The sequence below is a fragment of the Rhincodon typus genome, unplaced genomic scaffold, assembly GCF_021869965.1.
Source record: "Rhincodon typus isolate 14 unplaced genomic scaffold, sRhiTyp1.1 hic_rhity00001704, whole genome shotgun sequence".
NCBI lineage: Eukaryota > Metazoa > Chordata > Chondrichthyes > Orectolobiformes > Rhincodontidae > Rhincodon > Rhincodon typus.
This window is the reverse complement of record NW_025967342.1, coordinates 741-20,784: the sequence shown is the minus strand read 5'-3', so window position 1 is coordinate 20,784 and position 20,044 is coordinate 741. Positions and strand designations below refer to the sequence as shown.

Below are 20,044 nucleotides of genomic sequence, written 5' to 3'. Positions count from 1 at the left end.
AGATTTCTGAAGAAGGGTCTAGGCCCGAAACGTCAGCCTGCCTGCTCCTGTGATGCTGCTTGGCCTGCTGTGTTCATCCAGCTGTACACCTTGTTATCTCAGGCACAATGGCTCAGTCATTAGCACTGCTGCCCCACAGCGCCAGGGTCCCAGGTTTGATTCCAGCCTCGGGCAACTGTCTGTGTGGAGTTTGTACATTCTCCCCGTGTCTGTGTGAGTTTCCACCCGTAGTCCAAAGATGTGCAGGTTAGGTGGATTGGCCATGATAAATAGCCAGTAGTGCCCAGGGCTATGCAGGTTAGGTAGATTAGCCGAGGGAAATACATGGCCACAGGGATAGGGTAGGGTAGTTGTATGCTCTTTGGAGTGTCAGTGTTGACTCGATGGGCCAAATGGCCTGCTTCCACACTGTAGGGATTCTAGGATTTTTAGGGGCAGGTTTAAGTCCCATTTTCTCCAGAGGTGTGTCATAATGTGCTTGAACAGAGTAATTAAAAATTATCAATAATACTCTGGTTTACACCTTATTGAACTTTGTTCTCTTGCAGTATGACACACTGAAGGAAGCATTCTGCAATATGTCTGAATTGATCAGCTTGAGCCCAGACATACAAGAGCCTGTGATTGTAATGTAGATACCAAATGCTGGGGGTCGGTTAGTTCATTTGGCTGGGCGGCTGGTTTGGGACCCCGATAGTGTAAGTTCAGTTCCTGCGCTAACCAAGGTTACTCTTCCTCTTAACCTCTCCCCTTTCCCAGTGGCATGGTGCCCCTTTGTTTAAGCCACCATCAGTCAGCTCTGTCTGTTGAGAGAGCGGCCCTATGGCCCAGTAAAACTGTGCTGACATTCCCTTTACCAGGTGCTGCAATAAAAAAATTGCTGCTTTCTTCAGAACTGTGCAACATGTGTCTCATCCTTATGTTATGGGAGCTACCATAAGCATCACAGCGTGATAGTTTGGATCATCGATATGTCATGCCACAACGCTTCGTGGTGGCATTTCACATCAGGAGATGCAGTGATAATTTGCAAGATCAGAGAGGTTAAGTTTTTGTCATTTTGAGGTGGTTTGGGTGGTCACTGCAGGTTTGAAAGGTAGGGGACAAAACATGATGAATGGGAATCATTAAAAATTTTGCTGCGATCGGGAGCTGGGAAGGGAAGTTGGCTGGTCTGCTGTTTGTTGGAAATAGGGTCAAAGGAACAGGAGGAGCGTCTTAAAGACAAAACATGTTCACGTTGGAGATGGGATGGAAGCTAGGGAAAGATGTGAACTCACAACTAGGGCAGTAGGCATCATTAACAGAACTTTGGCCTAGTGGACCGGGGAAGGAGAACTAACAATAGAACTAATTTCTGATAAGAAAGTACATCAACTCTTTATTCATGTTATTGAAGGTAAGTGTGGGAGAGCTCAGGAGGGTTACTTAAGATGTTGTATGATGAACAGAAGGTGGGAGATTATTTTTGGCATTTAAGATCATCTTTGCATTGTGGACTTTTTATCAAAGCAGGGTTGGACCAGATCTGGGTGATAAAAACCAAAAGGACTGTGGATGCTGTAAATCAGGACCGAAAACAGAAGTTGCTGGAAAAGTTCAGCTGGTCTGGCAGCATCTGTGAAGAAGAAATCGGAGTTAACGTTTCGGGTCTGGTGACCCTTCCTCTGACCCGAAACGTTAACTCTGATTTTTTTCTTCACAGATGCCGCCAGACCTGCTGAGCTTTTCCAGCAACTTCTGTTTTTTTCCAAGATCTGGGCAATGGTCTGTTGAACCAATTTTCTGCCATAGATGTCCAAACATGTTGACTGAGAGAGTAGAGATGAATGGTATTCTGGAGAATGACTGTGCCGAACAGGAGTAATAGTTTTATTGAGAAAGTGACTGTCAAAAATGGAGGCAAGAGTATGATTGAGAAGATCAGCAGATACAGAAATGCAAGGATGAATCATGGGCCAAAAGCTGGAAAATATGGGTTGTGAATATTCATTGAGAGAGTGATCCTTTTTTCCTCCCAGGAGTGGATAGTGAAGAAGGTAGGGTTAGGGTGATAAGGGGTACTAGTGAGGAATGGGAAATGTTTTAGTGAGGTGATCAGAGATAGTTTTATTTGTGGTAACTGCAGTGAAGTAGTGAGGGTACATGATCTGGCATAGTTAAGAGTAACAGAGTCTATATCAGAAGAGTAGTTTTAGGGAGTAAAGGAGGGCAGTAAATTCAGAGGTTAGAGACTAAGAATGGTTAAGGTGGTGATGGAAATCAGTGAGGATTGTAAGTCAAGACTAAGTCTTGAAAGTAGAGATGCTATTTCAAGAAATGTTGTGGTGCACATTAGCTGTTCATGGCAAGGCATTCAACTCAAAGATAAATCACTGATAATATGTCAACATGTAGGATATCTGTAATAAATCTATCCGGAGTTCAGAATTTATTTATTTGAAGGTATTAATAAATGTAATCTTTTAAGCAATGTATTTGCACTTTGCAGTGGTATTTCTGCTGTTTATTTGAACTTACTGAATAATTCAATGTTCTGAGTAAAAAAAATGAATCCATTGCAACAGATGGTTTCTGTTTATTTTGTGTTAGGTTTCCTGTAAATGTTGCACTTCTCATAAATGGCATATTTTTTGTAATGTCACATTTCAGCTGACACGTTCTAGCATAACGTTCTAGTATAACCTGTCCACTGAGAAACTGCATGAGAGACCTGGTGTTATGACATGTCGGGTCTTCATAATGAAGCATTGCTTTTTTTGTATGTGAAACATTACAAATAATTCCTGAAGATAATAAAAGGTAACAATTACTATAGGTCAGAAGTCACACGATACCGGGTATAGTCCATCAGGTTTATTTGAAAACACAAGCTTTTGAAGGCTTACTCCTTCTTCGGTTGTTAGAGAGAGAAATAGTATCAGACACAGAATTTCTAAGTAAAAGATCAAAGGGTCACACCACTGATTAGGATGTAGTAAACAAACCTAAGATGCTCTTAAATCTTTAATCAGTTAGAAAGTTTTAATTGATCAATATGTATATGTAAATCCCTGAATTCCTCTGAAGTTACTGTCCTGAGAGAAATAAAGGTTTTATCAGTGTAAAGAAGAGGTGACATTTTAGGCCAGACAATGCATGTTAGGTGTGAGACCTTGTTTGGAATGTGTTTGTGTTTTGGTTTGGAGTCAGACTGGTTTTATTCCACCCCAGTCAAACACCGGTACCTCCACATCAATTACTACAGGACAGCACCAATGTCTACTTTGGCTAACTGTGTACATTTATGTGAATAGCTGAGAAAACAGATAATGTTATTAATTGTGTTGGCAAGTAACCTTTTTAAACTAGGTTGGTCTGTTTTTTTCAGTATGCAGTGGCCATTGTGTTTTGACCATGTACTTTTTATTGAAGATTTTGAGTTTACTTTTTATATTTTCTTGTGTTTAACATTTCCTTTTGCTATTCCTGAGTTGCCAAATTGACACACAAGCTTCTGACAGAGGTTGCTGAAGTGAAAGTCCCATTTCACGTCAACCAATTTTTGTTTTGCAGCAGGTACAATGAAATCTCATCAGTAAACTTGCTCACTCTTGGCAACATGTTGTGTTACTAATTATTGGCACAAGCATAGAGGTAGTCAATTGTGTTCGCAATATGAAATAGGAAGTTTGTAATATTTTCCCAGATAACTATTGCTGTCACCTTGTGATATTTACTACTTCTAGCAGTACGTTTTATTTTCTTTATTCATTCACAGGATTGAGGGACCTTGCTGGCTAGGCAGCATTTATTGCCCATCCCTAATTGCCCAGAGGGCAGTGAAGCATCAACCACATTGCTGTGGGTCTGGAGTCACATGTAGGCCAGACCAGGTAAGGATGGCCATTTCCTTCCCTAAAGGACATTAGTGAAGCAGATGGGTTTTTCCAACAATTGACAATGGATTCACAGTCATCATTAGATTCTGAATTCAAACTCCACCATCTGCTGTGGTGGGATTCGAACCTAGGTCCCCAGAACATGATCTGGGTCTCTGACTTAACAGTCCAGTGATAATACCACTAGGCCATTGCCTTCCCCTAATGTTGTACTGGATAAGAGTTACTTGGAGTGATTCGGTGCCACCAATCCTACTCGTGTATTTGCTTTGTCTTGGACCTGTGTAATGATTGATGGTAAATGTTATAATGCTAAACAGAATCTGTAGAAGAGGTACTTTCCTTAGATAACAAGAAGGTTTGCTGTATGATCAGAATCTTTAAAACTACATTTGGTCAGACATAATTAATAGGAACCTTGGGAACTGGTACAGGTACTGTAGCTCCCTCCAAAATTTAAAGTAGAACTCCTTGTCTCCACCTACAGACGGTGTGTGATATCAGTAAAATGGGTGGCACCAATATAATATGAGCATTAACCCCTTTAGAATCATTACCTTAAATGTCTTCTCCCAAACACTAACTCCCCAATTTTCCCATTATACAAATACGTCCATGAACTAGATTGCACTTAGCACTATCCCATTCCCCCAAGCCTCTGACTTCATAAATGCTGTCAGTTGGAACAGTTTACGCTTTACCGTCTTTGGGTTTGGGGGAATGATAGGTCTCTGGCTTGAGGATTGTTGATCCTGGTTCTGAACTGCGGATCAGATTTCCGAAGGATCTCTTTATATCTTTCCTATCCTTTGCAGAGAACATCGTTCCTTGTAGACAATGTCATTGGTTTATTATTTTATCTGGAGGCACCTTGATCTCCTGAAATTTCCTTTGCAGAGGGAACTGTCCTTTGCTGACTCAAGTAGTTGCCAGGTAGTTTCTTCTTCTTTGTCTTGGCTATTGGTCTAGTTCCCATGGAGTCTTGCGTAGCTTATCTCCCTTGAGTTGTGAATCAGCTTGGACGTCTCCAGTCACTCATTGTGGTTGGTTGATTGTTGAATTAAGTTTTTTTGGACTCTGTCATGTTGCTGAAAGATTGGTGTTCAGTAAGCACAGTCTCTGTCATTGGTATTGACTGCCCAGTTTTATAAGTCTTGTGAAGTCTGTAACTTCCTCTCTGTTGACAATGGTAATTAGTTCCTTTATGGTATTATCACTGGACTGTTAATCCGGGGACCTGGGTTGGAATCCTGCCATGGCAGATTCCACTTAATTGTTTCTTCTGTTTTGTTTCTCCCATGAGTCTAGGAATCCCAGTCATATCTTCTACTGGCTGCCCCTTGACTGGTCAAGAATGGTCTATTCAAGGACCAGTGCTTTGATAGTTGTTTGGTTCTGGACCTTTCATTCTCTGGGAGGCTGTTCATCTCCTCCAGCTCTTATGATGAAGTTGAGGTTGAGACATGCATGCAAGCTCAAAGGTGAATTAGATAATTGCAAGCAGCATACACATTTTAACTTGTGTGTTATTATTTAGCGTAAAATTGAAGCATTTCTGTGCTTTTGATAATTATTCCATCACCCCTGTGGAGTCTTCTCTCCAAGATGTAACTCCTGAATCTTCAGGCATGGTAACCAGTCTGGTAGGACTATAACAGTTGCTCTTGCATTGAGCAACAGGATATCCATTGACCCAGACAAATTCTATCTTTTCTCACTTGTCAGGATTAACTGGTTCCCTTAGGAATACCTTGAATATGTTCTCCAATGGAGGTATCTCATCAAATGAAGTTATCTTTTCAAGTGGTGATATACGTTCTACAACGTAGGCCATTTTACACGTGTGACCACCAGTATTTCCTCAGTTCTGAAATAGTGAAAGACATCAGCATATCTTCTAAAACTGGCATATAGTCTTGCAAATGTAGCATTCTTTAGTGATGGCTGCTCAATGTCTAAACTTAAGCTTCTATTGCCCCCCTGTAAATGCTGTTCTGTGTCAGCTTGTCATATGTCTGTCCAGGGTGTCCACAATGTATGAAGTTAATATACTCTGTTGCTGTTTTGAGGTGGTGTTGATCTCCTTTCAGGATCCTTCAAACAGTCTTTCTGCTTTCTGCTTCCAGCATGATTTGAATAGGTTTCTTCAAACTTAAAACAACATTGGCCTTCAAAAAATCTGACAAAGTTTCATTCAAGAATTCCAGCAATAGTTCTGTCTCTTAAGAGTTCTGAATTCTCGGCTTCATAATAACAGTTTTCCACTAATCTGCAGAGGACATTTATGGAATTATCAATGCATTCTTCTGGATTGTGAACTTTGTTCAATCTTGCTCATTCAAGGATTTTACTTGGTCATAAATTGAAGTAATAATCAAAATCTGTGTCTGTTACTCTTTATATTTTTGTCTGTCAATGTCATTGTTCATAAATGGACCCAATTGAATATTAAAGTGCATTACCTGTTCAGCTTTTGACTTGGCATTTCCTTATTATTAACCATTGTATCTTGAACTGTCTTAAAATAACTCCAAACTTGAGTTCTGTACAGTCTATCTTAGACCTTGAATCTGAATTTCTTCTCAGTGTCCTGGTTAATCCTATTGCTGTGAAGGTATTTTAAATCTGTATAATTTTAATATTAAATCTGCTATACTTTAAACTTCTGTTCTTTTAAACTTGTATTCCTGTATCAGCAATGCTGCTTTAAATTAATGAGTAAAGAATTTGCTAGACTCTGGATGAATTTTTTGTTAGCCAGTTTTAGAAAAGTCTATTTCTGGAATACTGCCTTGAATTATTTCAATAACGTTGTAAATTGGGATTGATTAGCTCAGTTTGCTGAATGGATGGTTTGCAATATAGAATGATACTATCAGTGTGAATTCAATTCCCACATTGACTGAGATTAGCCTGAAGGATTCTCCTTTCCACTTGCCCGAGTGTGGTGACTGTCAGGTTAAACCACCACAAGTCAGCTTTCTGTAGTAAGGGAGCTGCCCTATAGTCTGGTAGGACTGTGGCAATGCTGTTTTAAATCATGTTACTGGCTGTTCTGCAGTAATTGACAGCTTGCAAGCTTTTTGAATTTGTTTCTTTGTATACTGTATCCCTGTAAGGCTGACTGGGAATTCCTACCTTTTTGATGATGATCACATGGTGGCTAACAGCTTCTTTTTGGGTTTTGCTGCAGCCAAGATGGCATTTTCTCGCCCCTCTTCCCAGAAAAAGTGGCCATTTTCCTTTCTTTCACGGTCTACCTTAATAAGTACTTTCTTAATCACAATTTTATTTATAAATTTCTCTGGCTATGGCCTTTATAAATGTTCCCGTCAAAACTGTGATTCAATTGGTGATTCCTGCTCCTGTAAATTAAAATTACCTCTTGAAGCCTGCTATTTACAGATCCTCCTTCATTAAAACCTCAGTATTTTCAGAAAGTAGCTGTGCTTTCTCTCCTTCCCTACCCTCCATGCTTCTTGCCAGCTACTGAATGAAGTTCCACACTTAGAGTGCAAGGCTTGCCTTTTCACTTCTGCGGCTACTACTCTTTCTGTCAATAATTTCATTTCGGCTGCAGACTGACCATTGTATCTCCTGTGATGCTCTTAAAGTTATAAACTCTCACTGCCTGAATTTTTAAAAAATTTTATTTTAGGTCTTCTGGATGTTTTTTCCCTTGTTTTGGGGGTAAGATCCACACCGCTACAACCATGTCCCAGGTGATGACTCCCAGTACCTTCTGGTATTTGGCACTTCCATCAGTATGTAGTAATGGGTAAGGATTCATAGAACTCAATAGTATTATTGACTCCCTACACTGTGGAAGCTGGCTATTTGGCCCATTGAGTTCACCCCGACCCTCTAAGAGCATTGCACCCAGACCCGTACAATCCCTGTAATCCTGCATTTCCCGTGGCTAACCCCACCTAGCCTGCACATCCCTGGATGCTATGGGCAGTTTAGCACGGCCAGTCTGCCTAACCCAGACATCTTTGGACTGTGGGAGGAAAGCAGAATATCCGGAGGAAACCCACACGGAAATGATATTGTGCAAACTCCATACAGACAGTTGCCCGAGGGTGGAATCGAACCCGGGTCCCTGGCGCTGAGAGGTAGCAGTCCTAACCACTGAGCCACCGTGCTGCAAATCCTCCTTTATTTTGGCTTTGTTTTCTCTTGAGTTTCTTCAGTATTAGTGGTAAAGGAGAAAGAGAATAAAGTGATAAAAGGGAGGTGATGGCCTCTGGTATTAACACAGGACTGTTAATGCAGGGACCCAGGTAATGTTCTGGGGACCCGGGTTTCAATAAAAATCTGGAATTAAGAGTCCGATGATGACCATGAAACCATTGTCGAAAAATCCATTTGGTTCGCTAATGTCCTTTATGGAAGGAAACTGTCATCCTTAGCTGGTCTGGACTACACATGACTCCAGACCCACAGCAATGTGGTTGACTCTGAACTGCCCTCTCGGATGGGCAACGAATGCTGGCCTAACCAGTGAGGCCTTCAATCCATGAATGAATTTTTAAAAACCCATCAGATTACATACAAAATAGACAACACGAGGTTTATTGCTTGATAGGAATAAGTGGAGCCACGTTTGGCCTAATATAAATACCAGGACCTTAGGGACTTGGTAACTACTGCCTCTGAAAGCTAAAGTAGATCTCCTTGTGTCCATCCTATGACTCTGTATGGCAGCAGAATGGCTAGAGACAGTACCATTACCTTATAAATGAAGTTTTAAAAAGTCTATCCAAACTATGATGTCTCCTTAAAACTTTGCAGAGGTACAATGTGGAAATTGGATTGCAGCCAGTGTGACGCAAGGAACAGTACAAGGATGTATCTTTCTCATGTAAAGAAGGTGTCAAATGAAGGGGCTGATAGGCTAAAAAGAAAATAGTGCAAAAGTTTGCAGATGAAATTACATTAATTTATTTTGATAGCTTCTAAGTACTGCAAGCAACACTTCTCATCTTGTTTGAAGACTCCATAACCATCATGAAGAGTGTCACTGACGCTGAAGAGATTTCAATTCCATCAGTCTAATTCTCAACAGCTGTAGTTACATGCCATACTTAGAGAAGCATATTTGGAAGTTCAACTGAAGGGAAAGACCTAGAATGAGACTTCTGAGTAATCATTCGTACAATGGTTATACACAATTCCAGCTTTTTCACTTAGTATTTGGGAAGCTTTGTTTTGTTTTCTTTGGTTTCTAAATAATTAGTTGTCCATGATAAAAGATTAAGCTCCTTTATCTGATCTACTGCACAGAAGGATGCAAGGGCTTAAAGGGTTAAACTGGGAGAAAGTGTTGTATAGAGCTGGTTTATGTTCCCTGGTGCTTAGAATATCTAGAACATATTTGGTTGAGGTGCTTAAAATAATGAAGACACTCAATAGGGTGGAAACCATTTCCTCTGCTGGGGAAATCCAGAACTAAGATGTGAAGGCAACACAAGTGGATTTATGTCCACTTAAGAGGATCTCAAAACAGTTTTTCTTCAGCATTGTGAACAAGTTTGCATTAATCAAACTCTGGTCTGGTGGACATACTGAGCACAGAAAAGCAATAAACATTCTTTTTATAGAAAGAGAACAAAATGCATTGTACTTTAATGAGGGAACTTTTCGAGACGTGCAGTCGGTGCTGATTATTATTTTTTTGTCTTTGTCCTTCCAGTGTTCGTCAGAGGAAAACCCTCGTTGGAAATGTGGAGAATTGCAAGGACTGAACCACTTAGTTCAGGGAGTGATGGTGTCACTGTCAAATCGATCTGGACTGATTAACCAGACTAGCGCTCCAGATAGGCTAGATGTGGTTAAGAATGATGCGGAGAGGAATGCCAACATGGATTTGGCGACTCGCTATGGTATTGGTTCTACTGTGTTGCATAGTTTCCTTGCTGTACATGTTGGCATGCACTCCAAAGGTGGAAGATGGCCAGCCCATACTGCCGAGGGTGAGTGGCACAACTGGTAAGGATAACTTCCAGGTGCTGCTTGAGGAACGTGAGCAGCAACACCGTAATTACATCACCAGTTTAAAGAGACAAATTGCGCAACTGAAAGAGGAACTGCAGGAACGCAGCGAGCAGCTGAAGGCTGCACAGGATCATTATGGTGACTCGCTCGGAGTTCATATTGACCGGAGCAGCCCAGAGAAAACACAGGCAGGTCTGCTCGAATTTCTGCACTCTCAGATTGACAAAGCAGAGGTCTACTCTGCGGTCAGACTGCCCACGGAATATTCGGTGATACCGTTCGAGAGCTTCACTTTACAGAAAGTGTACCAGCTGGAAATGGGCCTGACGCGGCACCCTGAGGAGAAACCAGTCCGAAAGGATAAACGGGATGAGCTGGTGGAAGCTATTGAGGTTGCACTAGAATTTCTGAACACCCCTGAAGATGAAGGAGCAACAAATCAGCGCATGCATGCAGCTGCTGACTTTGTTGAAGGTTGGTGTATCATATTTACAATTCTACCAAACAGTAGACTTTCTCTTTCAGCTTGAACTGTCCAGGGGCACTGTCCTTCCAGATCCTGGATCTGTTGTTGTTGTACCTCACCAGTGGGATGAAAAGTCCCCATCTCCCACCACCCCCCCCACCCCCTTTTCGGTTTAAATATCCCTTGTGACATAAAGCTGGTGTTGATCTGGTTTGTTGTGGTTGTTAACCCACAAGATGAAACTGCTCATGATTTGGTAAATCCCAAAAGAAGTTCAATAATTTAGAAAGTGGAGATGTCACGGTTGTGCAATAATGGATAACCTTCTACAATGGAGATATTTTGGGGCGAGTAGGAGAAACGTTGTAGCATGCTGAGTATTTCCAGCATCCATAGTATTTTGCTTTTGTACTTATATTGTTGTAACATAACTTGCTTTCTTAACAATTAAAATATGGATCCATTTCTCATGAGTCTCTTGTGCAGTTTAAGTCCCACATTTATTTCAATTGCACTTCACCCATTATACCTCGGATGCCACACTCTCTGGTGTATTGCATATGTTACAGGATCTTGTGGTAGTGCCCCAACCTTTGGAGTAGGAGACCTGGGTTCAAGACCCACCTGCTCCCAAGACGTCTCTAAACATGTCTGAACTGGTTGATTTAAGTGGAGTCCCAGGTAGATAGGATAGCGAAGAAGGCTTTTGGTATGCTTGCCTTTATTAGTTAGTGCACAGAGTATAGCAGTTGGGGGGTCATGTTGCAGCTATACAGGACATTGGTTAAGCCACTTTTGGAATACTGCATTCATTTCTGGTCTCCCTGCTGTAGGAAGCATGTTGTGAAACTTGAAAGGGTTCAGAAAAGATATACAAGTATGTTGCCAGGGTTGGAGGGTTTGAGCTATAGGGAGAGGCTGAATAGGCTGGGGCTATTTTCCCTGGAGCATCAGAGGCTGAGGGATGACTTTATAGAGGTTTATAAAATCATGAGGGGCATGGATAGGGTAAATAGCCGAGGTCTTTTCCCCAGGGTAGGGGTGTCTAAAACTAGAGGGCATAGGTTTAAGATGAGAGTGGAAAGAGGGGGCAACTTTTTCACACAGAGGGTCGTTTATGTCTGGAACAAGCTGCCAGAGGAAGTGGTAGAGGACAGTACAATTTCAACATTTAAAAGGCATCTGGATGGGTATAGAGGGATATGGGCTAAATGCTGGAAAATGGGACTAGATTAATTGGTTGGCATGGATGATTTGGACTGAAGCATCTATTTCCATGCTGTACAGCTCTATGACTTTAAGTCTACGTGCTGCCCAACACTATAGCCACTGATGGGAGGGTGTACGTGCAGTGTGATCGAATTATGTAGGGAATCTTTTAGGATAAATGTGGATGTAGGAATTCACAAAGCAAAATAAATAAACGTCATGATAGTATGTATGTCTCTAGAAAGATAAGCCTGGTCAAGCTATTCTTGGCTCTCTCAATCTGCTTCTACTGACAATTACACTTTATCTTGTCCATGTGAAATACTTTGAGACATGTGAGCCTGTCATACATCTAATGCACATTTGGCCTCTTGCACTTGTTGGAGGTAAATTCTGTCACCCCATTGCCATGTTCATTAAGTAACAAATCTCAATTAAACAACCAAGGAATTTATTCATCAAAAGAGGTAAGGAATAAGCTAATGACATAAACATGCCAAACTGCAACTGGGAGTGAAGAAACAATTCTCATAATTCAACTGCATGGATGGAATCAGAAATTAATACAATTACTTAAAATACATTTCTTGAAAATCTAGGTCAAATACCACCTGATTTTCTCATTGATATCCTTGCTCTGTATTTAGTTTTCCAAATTAAAAAAAATTGTTAATTTCAACCATAATTTTAAAAAGGGAATGTAAAGTGACACAGTTATAAGCTGATTTTTAAAAAAAAACTTAAGGCTCAATTAAGAATCTTCCCAAGCTTTAATATTTCCCTTTTTCAGTAACTTGAGTTCACTGTCCCCAGGGACATTTATTAATTTGTTCCTATGTTTTAGTGGAAAAATGAGCCATAAGTTTTATCTTCCAATTAGTGTATTTTAAAATAAGGGTGGAATATACTTCTGAACAGTGTTTGTGTTAACAACCCTTACTAAAACAACCTTTAAAGAGGACAGTGCAGACTGCTAACCCAAAGGTCAGTCTCACAAATCTTTTACAAATTTACTCTCTTACTACCTTGCTGATGAATCACTTTTCAAATCCAAGTGCATTTTTGCCACACTTGAGTGCATTTTCAGTATTGGAAATAGCCCTAAGATCAGCCAGAAAATGGATGGAGATTAGGTGTAAGATCTAATTTAATCTATTTAAATCTAATTAAATAATCCTAAACTTTTATCTTGGATAGTCATAAATGTTTTCCATTTAGGATGGCGAGCAATATGGATTTATGTTCAATATTTCAAGCCTCATAAAATGCAAGATGTGTAAAAAATAATGGAGAAAAATATTTAAAATGAGCAATGATAGCTATTCTTAAGTAAGCTTTCAGGTTTACGAAGATAAGACATGAGTAGAACTGAAGTGAATCAGAAACATCCTTCCAAACCTGAAGAGGTTTACCTGGCTTCTAGCATCCTCCAAAATCTTTGTTTATTTTGTACAATTTGTCTCTCACTATTCCACTCATAGGGCCTACCTGCTTTATCAATGTAACCCTTGCTTTCTGTAGTGCTATTCTGCCATAAGTTATGGGATATGTCTGTCGTTGTTAATAATCAGCCAACTTTATTCAAACAAATTTTTTTTATGTTCTATCTGATTGGGTCTTTCTCATCATGTCAGTGATTCTCTCCATACAACACCAGGCCTGCAGCAGAACTTGGGAGAAATTAACATACTCTGAACGAATCCGGTTGCTTCATGTCAGCTATAAATGTTGAAACGCCTTTAAATATTGGATTTTTATAATTAAGATTATTTACACTGGATGACTTTGCAGTGCTTTTAGTGTAATATGTCCTAAGGTCCTTATAGAGTAAAGATTGATCCTGAATCACATGAGACAATGTTGGGATAGATGGCTGAAAGCTTGTTCTTGGAAGCAAAATCCGAAAGAGCTGTGGATGCTGTAAATCAGAAACCAAAACAGAAATTGCTAGAAAAGCTCAGCAGGTCTAGCAGCATCTGTGGAGAGAAATCGGAGTTAACGTTTTGGTTCGAATGATCCTTCCGCAGAGCTTTCCAGCAATTTCTGTTTTGTCTTTGGTTATGGAGGTACTTTTTAATTAGTATCTTAAAGCAGGAACAAGAGGTAGTGAGGCATAGTGGTTTGCAGGGAGAATTCCAGAGCGCTCAGCTAAAACCCTGGCCACCACCGATTTTTTTTTTTGAGCAGTTCAAATCAGGGATGGTTCGAGTTAGATCTAAACAGAGAGATCTCGCTGGAGGATTATGCGGAGGTTACAGAGAGGCAAAACTGTGGAGGGACTTGAAGAAAAGGATGAGAACTTTCAAACTGAGGCATTGCTTAACTGGCTAAGTCCAAAAGTAGCTATTTAGGAAAATCCGAGTATGAAGCTAACTGTTACCAGTGCATGGCCCAATGCCAGCATTCCATCAAAATGAAGCAGCTTGACTCCAGTGTTTTTTCCGTTTTACTTGACACCAGCACTTGCAGTTAAAACTCAAAAGCTTTATAACAGGTCGGCCATGTGCATAGCACTGACCAAATGCTTTTACTTGAATGCTGGCAGCTCATTTTTCAGTCTGTGCCCTTATTCTCTCTCTTTGATACTGATCGGCAGGGGTTGGCATTCCTATCCATCGTTCAGTGTACTGACTGTTTTACCAGTACTGGCCAGTAGTTTTTTTCTTTAGACCCCGTTGTCTGACTGAAAATCAGCAAACATGCTGACAATTGTATAACCTTGCACATGATGAGGCTATTTGGCCCATTGTGCTCATTCTGGCTCCTTTAGGAGAGCTACACAACCAGTTCCATTCCCTTCCCTTTCCTCATCACCAGCAAATTTTCCTTTTGAAAGTTGCTTTCTATTCTGTTTTTAAAAAAACGCGGGGATGTTAATGTGAAGATTTCCTTACACGAAAAAGATCTACTGACTTCTATTTGGCAGGTTATGTTAATCAAGAAAAATACATTGCTCCCTTTTAGGTGTGCAAAACATGATAGGCTTCACATTATATGGAGATATGTTGAAAATATGACAGGGCGAGCATAGATTTAATGTACTGGTAACATTACTGTAGTATGAATGCACCTGAAAAGAGTTCAACTGTTTACATGACTAAACTGACTCCTGAACTACAATAAAGGAGATTTGGCTATAGTGTTATTCAGCAACAAAAGGAGGATAAATGGTTTTGTGCCAAATTTGCATATAAACTTGGCTGTCGGATATTTGTGAGGTAACTGAAGAAAATTGAACCTGCGTAGGAGGAGGAAGTAGCAGAAAACGGCTGCTTTCAGGCCACTTGTGAGCTTTAACAGTGATCTTGGGTGTGTGTTTCAACTACACAGGGCCAAAAGTGAAATGTTAAAAATTTTTAAACAATACCTGACCATCTTATCCGATGTTCCCAGATGAAAAATCATCCAGCTGTGCTTAGTTGGAAGGCTGTCCTGAAACCACATGTAGTCATTGGTGTGTCAAAGTGCCACTTTTGTTCTCCCAGCTGTGGGCACTTCATAAATTTAGGAAAAATGGCATGGTCTCATCAGTTCAAAAAGGGCCTTTTTTTAAAAAAAAAAAAATTCAATTCCTATCCCACAAGAAACCGTTTATGTACTGCTGCAAAGACAGCCTTGGAGACTGACAGCATCTTGTGTGTTTGGGTTTGATGTGAACCATTTCCTCTCTATTTTCATTGGCAAGTGCTTGTATTTCTAGTTGAACACTGGGAATGTGATGAATTTCCCCCCAAATATGTCTAGTTCTGTTCATTGACACAACTTGAGCTGTGACTTTTTGGGATTTTTAAAATAAGCTTTTTCCTTGGCTCAATCACAGAATCCCTTCAGTGTGGAAACAGGCCATTCAGCCGATCGAGTTCACACCACCCCTCCAAAGGAGTATCCCACCCAGACCCACTCCCCTACGCAATAACTCTATATTCCCATGGCTAATCCACCCAGCCTGCACATCCCTGGACACTATGGGCAATTTAGCATGGTCAACCCATCTAACTCCCACATCTTTGGACTGTGGCAGGAAACTGGAATACCAACCCACACAGACTCGGAGAGAATCTGCAAGCTGCACACAGACAGTTGCCCAAGGGTGGAATTGAATCTGGGTCCCTGGCACAGTGAGGCAGCAGTGCTAACTACTGAGCTATCGTGCTGCCCTCTAAGACTGTTCAGTGTGCATTTTGCTGTTCATGCATTACATCAACATCTTTCAAATGCAATGGATAGCATTTCTCATGATTATTACAGTAACAAAAGTCAAGATAAATGTGAAATGGGGTTCACCCCAAAACATCTAATGATTTGTCTGGAGAATATCCAAAGTCACCTTTTAAAGGAAAGAGTAAAGAGTTATTTTTACAGTAGAGGAGTGTTCAATGTCATTACTGAACATCAGTAAGCTATCATTTAGGGATGGGGTCTCAAATTCACAATCCAAACAGACTCCATAATAGCAGATGGCCCAATCATCCTGCAGCTAGCCTTAGGGTGAATCCTGCCCTAGTTCTGCTTTTGCTGAATACAGCCATGTGAATCCTGAGGACAAATACTGCTTCATAACTTGTGTGCAAATATAGCAGACCATGAAAGAGCGTCTGTAATATTGAAGGTCCTTAGGCCTGGACTTGCGTCTTCTCGATGTGTTGCGGGATTGGGGGAATATTGGCCACTTTACCTGCCCACCTTGGGAGAAAGTTGCAGGGAAATAGGATTTTTGTAGGATGGGGTGTGGTGTGTGAGGTCAGGCTGCAATCAAGCCAGCCTCCCCAGGTAAACGTTTGGAGGCAATCACAGTGGTTGCCAAATGCAGATTGTTTGGAAAATCTATTTTGATGCTGTCAGACAATTTTTTGAATTAATTTGTGGGAGGTAGATATTGCTAGCTAGGCTGCCTTTTATTACCCGTCCTTAATTGCCCTGGAGAAGATGGTGTTGACTTGCTGCATTGAGCTGCTATAGAGTTTGGTTTGGAGGGACACCCAAAGTGCAGTTTGGAAGGGAGCTCCTGGATGTTGACCCAGTGATGGTGAAGGGATGATGATACCATTCCAAGGTCGGCATCGTGTCCATCTTTGAGAGAACTAGCAGGGGATAGCGTTCCCATGGCTCTGCTTCCCTTGTCCATCCAGGTGACCATAAGTTTTTACGAAGGTGCTGTTGTAGGAACCTTGGTGAATTTCAGTAGTACATCACGGCTCCCATTTGTGTCAGTGCTGAAGGGAGTGAATGTTGACGGTGGTGTCAGTCAAGCAAGATGCCTTGCTCCGAAAGGTGTGGAGCTCCTTGAGTGTTGTTAAAGCTGCACTCATTGACACAAATGCTGATTATGCCACCTCCCTATTGGGTTGTGCCACTATTATCGGTGGACATGCTTTTGAAATGGGAGATGATACTGCAGGATTCCTACCCTCTGGCCATTTCTTGTATTCGCAGTAATTAAACGGTTAGTCCAGTTCAGTTTCTGGTCAACAGTAACCCCTAAGGATGTTGATAGTGGGGGTTTGGTAATGCCATTGAATATGAAGCAGCAATGCTTAGGAATAAAGAGACCAGAGTCGGCCATTCAGCTCATTGAGCCTTTTCCACTGTTCAATTCGACCATGGCTGATCATCTCCGTAAATACTACTTTCTCGCACTATCTTCATATCCTTTGATATCTCTTGATTTCTGTGTTGAGTCTGCTCGATGACTGAGCTTCCAAGACCATCTGGGCTAGAGACTTCCAAAGTTTCATCACTTCTGAGTGAAGAAACTCCTCATCTCAGTTTTAACTGACTAACCCCTTTTATTTGGAGATATTGTCCCCTGGTTTTAGACTCACTAGCCTGAGGAAACATCTACATCCACTCTGTCACAGAATTTTGTAAGCTTTAATGAAGTTATCCCTCATTCCCTGAAACTCTAGGGAATACAAACTCAACTTCCTTAAAACAATCTTGCCATTCTAAGGATTAATCTGGTGAACCTCTATTGCTCTCCTACTGTGGCTAGTATATCCTTCATTAGATAAAGAGACCAAAACCATACACACTTCAAGGTGAGACCTCAGCAAAGCTCTATACAGCTGTATTCCTGTACTGAAGACCAATATACCATTCACATTCCTAATTACACCTGAATTCTAAATTTTAGTGACTCCTGAACAGGACACCGTTTGGATACCTGTCTGTCCCAAACACTCTCCGTTTAAGAAATATTTTGCTGTTCAGTTTTTGATACTAAAATGAGTACCTTCACATTTATTCACATTATATTGCATCTGCCATATTCTGGATCATTCACTTGGCCTGGCCAAGTCCCCCGTGAAGTTTCCTTGTACCCCTCCTCACAAGTTATATTCCTCTCCAGTTTGATGTAAACAGCACATTTGGAAATATTATAATTAGTGCCCACATCCAAATCATCTATAGAGATTGTGTACAATTGTCAACCGAGCCCTGACCCTTGTAGTATCTCACTATGCAATCCTGAGAGACCCATTTATTCCTACTCTTTGCTTCCTACCAGTTAAACAATTCCATTTCCATATTAGTATATTACCAGCTGGTAATATGCATTCTAATTTTATTCACTAGTTTCCTGTGTGGCACTTTATCAAAAGCCTCCTGAAAATCCAAATACACCATTTCCATTGGATTTCCTTTATCTATGCTAGAAATAACATCCTCAAAAAATGCCAAGTTCATTAACACAACTTCCCTTTCATAAATATAATTTGTCTATTCTTTTCTAACTGTCAAGTTATCACATGCTTTCTAATTTATTCCAACAATTTCTCTGCTGACATCAAACTAACAGCTCTGTAGTTCTGTATATTCTGTACACTCTCTCTCTCTTCCTTCCTCCTTAAATAATAGGGTTACAATTGTTACTTTCCAGCCCACAGGAACTTTTTCAGAGTGTATAGAATTCTGAAAGATAGTTTATGATATGGTGATATTCTGTCTAGCCATCATCTTCAAAACTGTGGCACTTATCTGGCCCAGGGAGTTATTCACCTTCAATTCAGCTAACTTTTCAAGTATCACCTCTTCATGAGTACCAAGTTATTTTCTTTCTGTAGTTTCATAAGTTGCATGGTCACCTTGTAAAACGCTTGAACTGGTACCACGTTTCCAATGTAACTGTTTCATCCACTTTAAAGTTGAGCTGTAGACTGATCATGTCAGTCGCCTCATAGTCTCATTAGATAGTCACCAAGGAATCCGAAAAAGAATTGGGAAGAAATGGTATGAACTTTTTAACCACAATATGGTTGAAGCAAATAGTATACCTGCATTTAAGAGGAAGCCAAATGAGCAGATGAGGGAGAAGGGAATGGGTTATGCTGATTGAATTGGATGAGAGGAGGCTTCAGTGGAACATAAATGGAGGCATTGACTTGTTGCATTGAATTGCCTGTTGGCATGCTGTATATTCTATGTAAAAGGACCTGTTGTCTCAGCGTTTCAGATCACAAGCTTAACACTGCTATGTTTTCATGACATCGATTTGAAAATTTTCTCGTGGCCAATGTACAAGCTTTCCTTTCATAGATGAGTCCTCGCACTCTGTGAACGGTTTGAGTAACCTGATGCACAATGTAATCTGTGTTGATTTTCCCTGGGTGAATAATGAACCTTTTCACTGCTACTGAATATGATGTAAGACTTCCATTATATCTCTCATCATTTCAGCAAATGGCCATTATCAGTGACAGCAAGCAATGTTCATAATAGACTAAACTATTAAAAATCTGTTTCTCCATCGATGAAGTTCCATACAGAAGCAATTCTCCATTTCAAGATACTGGCCCTGATCTTAACTCTGGGTGGGGAGGTCCCTGCCACTGAGCTATTTTAAATCACTGAACTCATTTACACATGGTCTATGATTGATGGGAAACAACAAAATATTTTGGAATCTAGAGACTACCCATTGATATTGGAGAAATCTGCTTCCTCCTCCAGGCACCAAAAGAATTGGAATATCAGCAAAGGCTCAGGTAGTAACACTGTTGCCTCATGACACTGTAGTTTCATTTCCCACTCCAGAGCTTGAGCACAGAAGTCAAGGTGACACTCCAATGCTGCATTGTCAGAGCTCTGCAATGTTGGGGAAGCCATCTTTTGGATGGAATGTTAAGTCAACATCCAATCTGCCTACTTGGGTGGACATAAAATAATTGCTTGGGATCTTTTAAAGAAGATCAAGGGCGTTATCCCCAGTTTTGTGGTCAGTGTTTATCTTTCAAACATTATTGTAACAAATGGTTAAGCTGGTCACTATAATGTTGCTGCCAGTTTTCCTACATTACACTTCAAATACAGTCCTTATTTTGCTAACAATTTGCAGTCAGTGCAAGCCTTTTCAAGGGCTGCTTGGCTTTTAAGCAAATTTTTTTTCTGCTTTAGCCTGGATTGAAATTGCAAACAGATCCCATCGATATCGTAAGCGCTTGATGTGCGCTCACGCAGGATTTTGTACAACTTTGAACAAGTGTCCTTGCTG

At 40.7% G+C, this 20,044-nt stretch overlaps 1 protein-coding gene across 4 annotated transcripts in view; it reads left to right on the top strand.

Annotated features, from left to right (window-relative positions):
• LOC109917511 (chondroitin sulfate N-acetylgalactosaminyltransferase 1) overlaps nt 1–10,812 on the top strand; it is a 12,022-nt gene extending 1,210 nt beyond the window's left edge. Inside the window, exons 1-2 of one of the 4 annotated variants that reach the window (XM_048592717.1) lie at nt 1,308–1,399; nt 9,577–10,812. In XM_048592717.1, coding sequence (XP_048448674.1) covers nt 9,710–10,408 — 699 coding nt within the window. In that variant the 5' untranslated portion in view covers nt 1,308–1,399; nt 9,577–9,709 and the 3' untranslated portion in view covers nt 10,409–10,812. Of the gene's footprint in view, nt 1–1,307; nt 1,400–3,760; nt 3,876–7,581; nt 7,660–9,576 lie in introns of those variants that run through there. The other 3 variants (XM_048592718.1, XM_048592716.1, XM_048592715.1) reach the window with 3 other exon arrangements.
• The last annotated feature ends 9,232 nt before the right edge of the window (nt 10,813–20,044 follow it).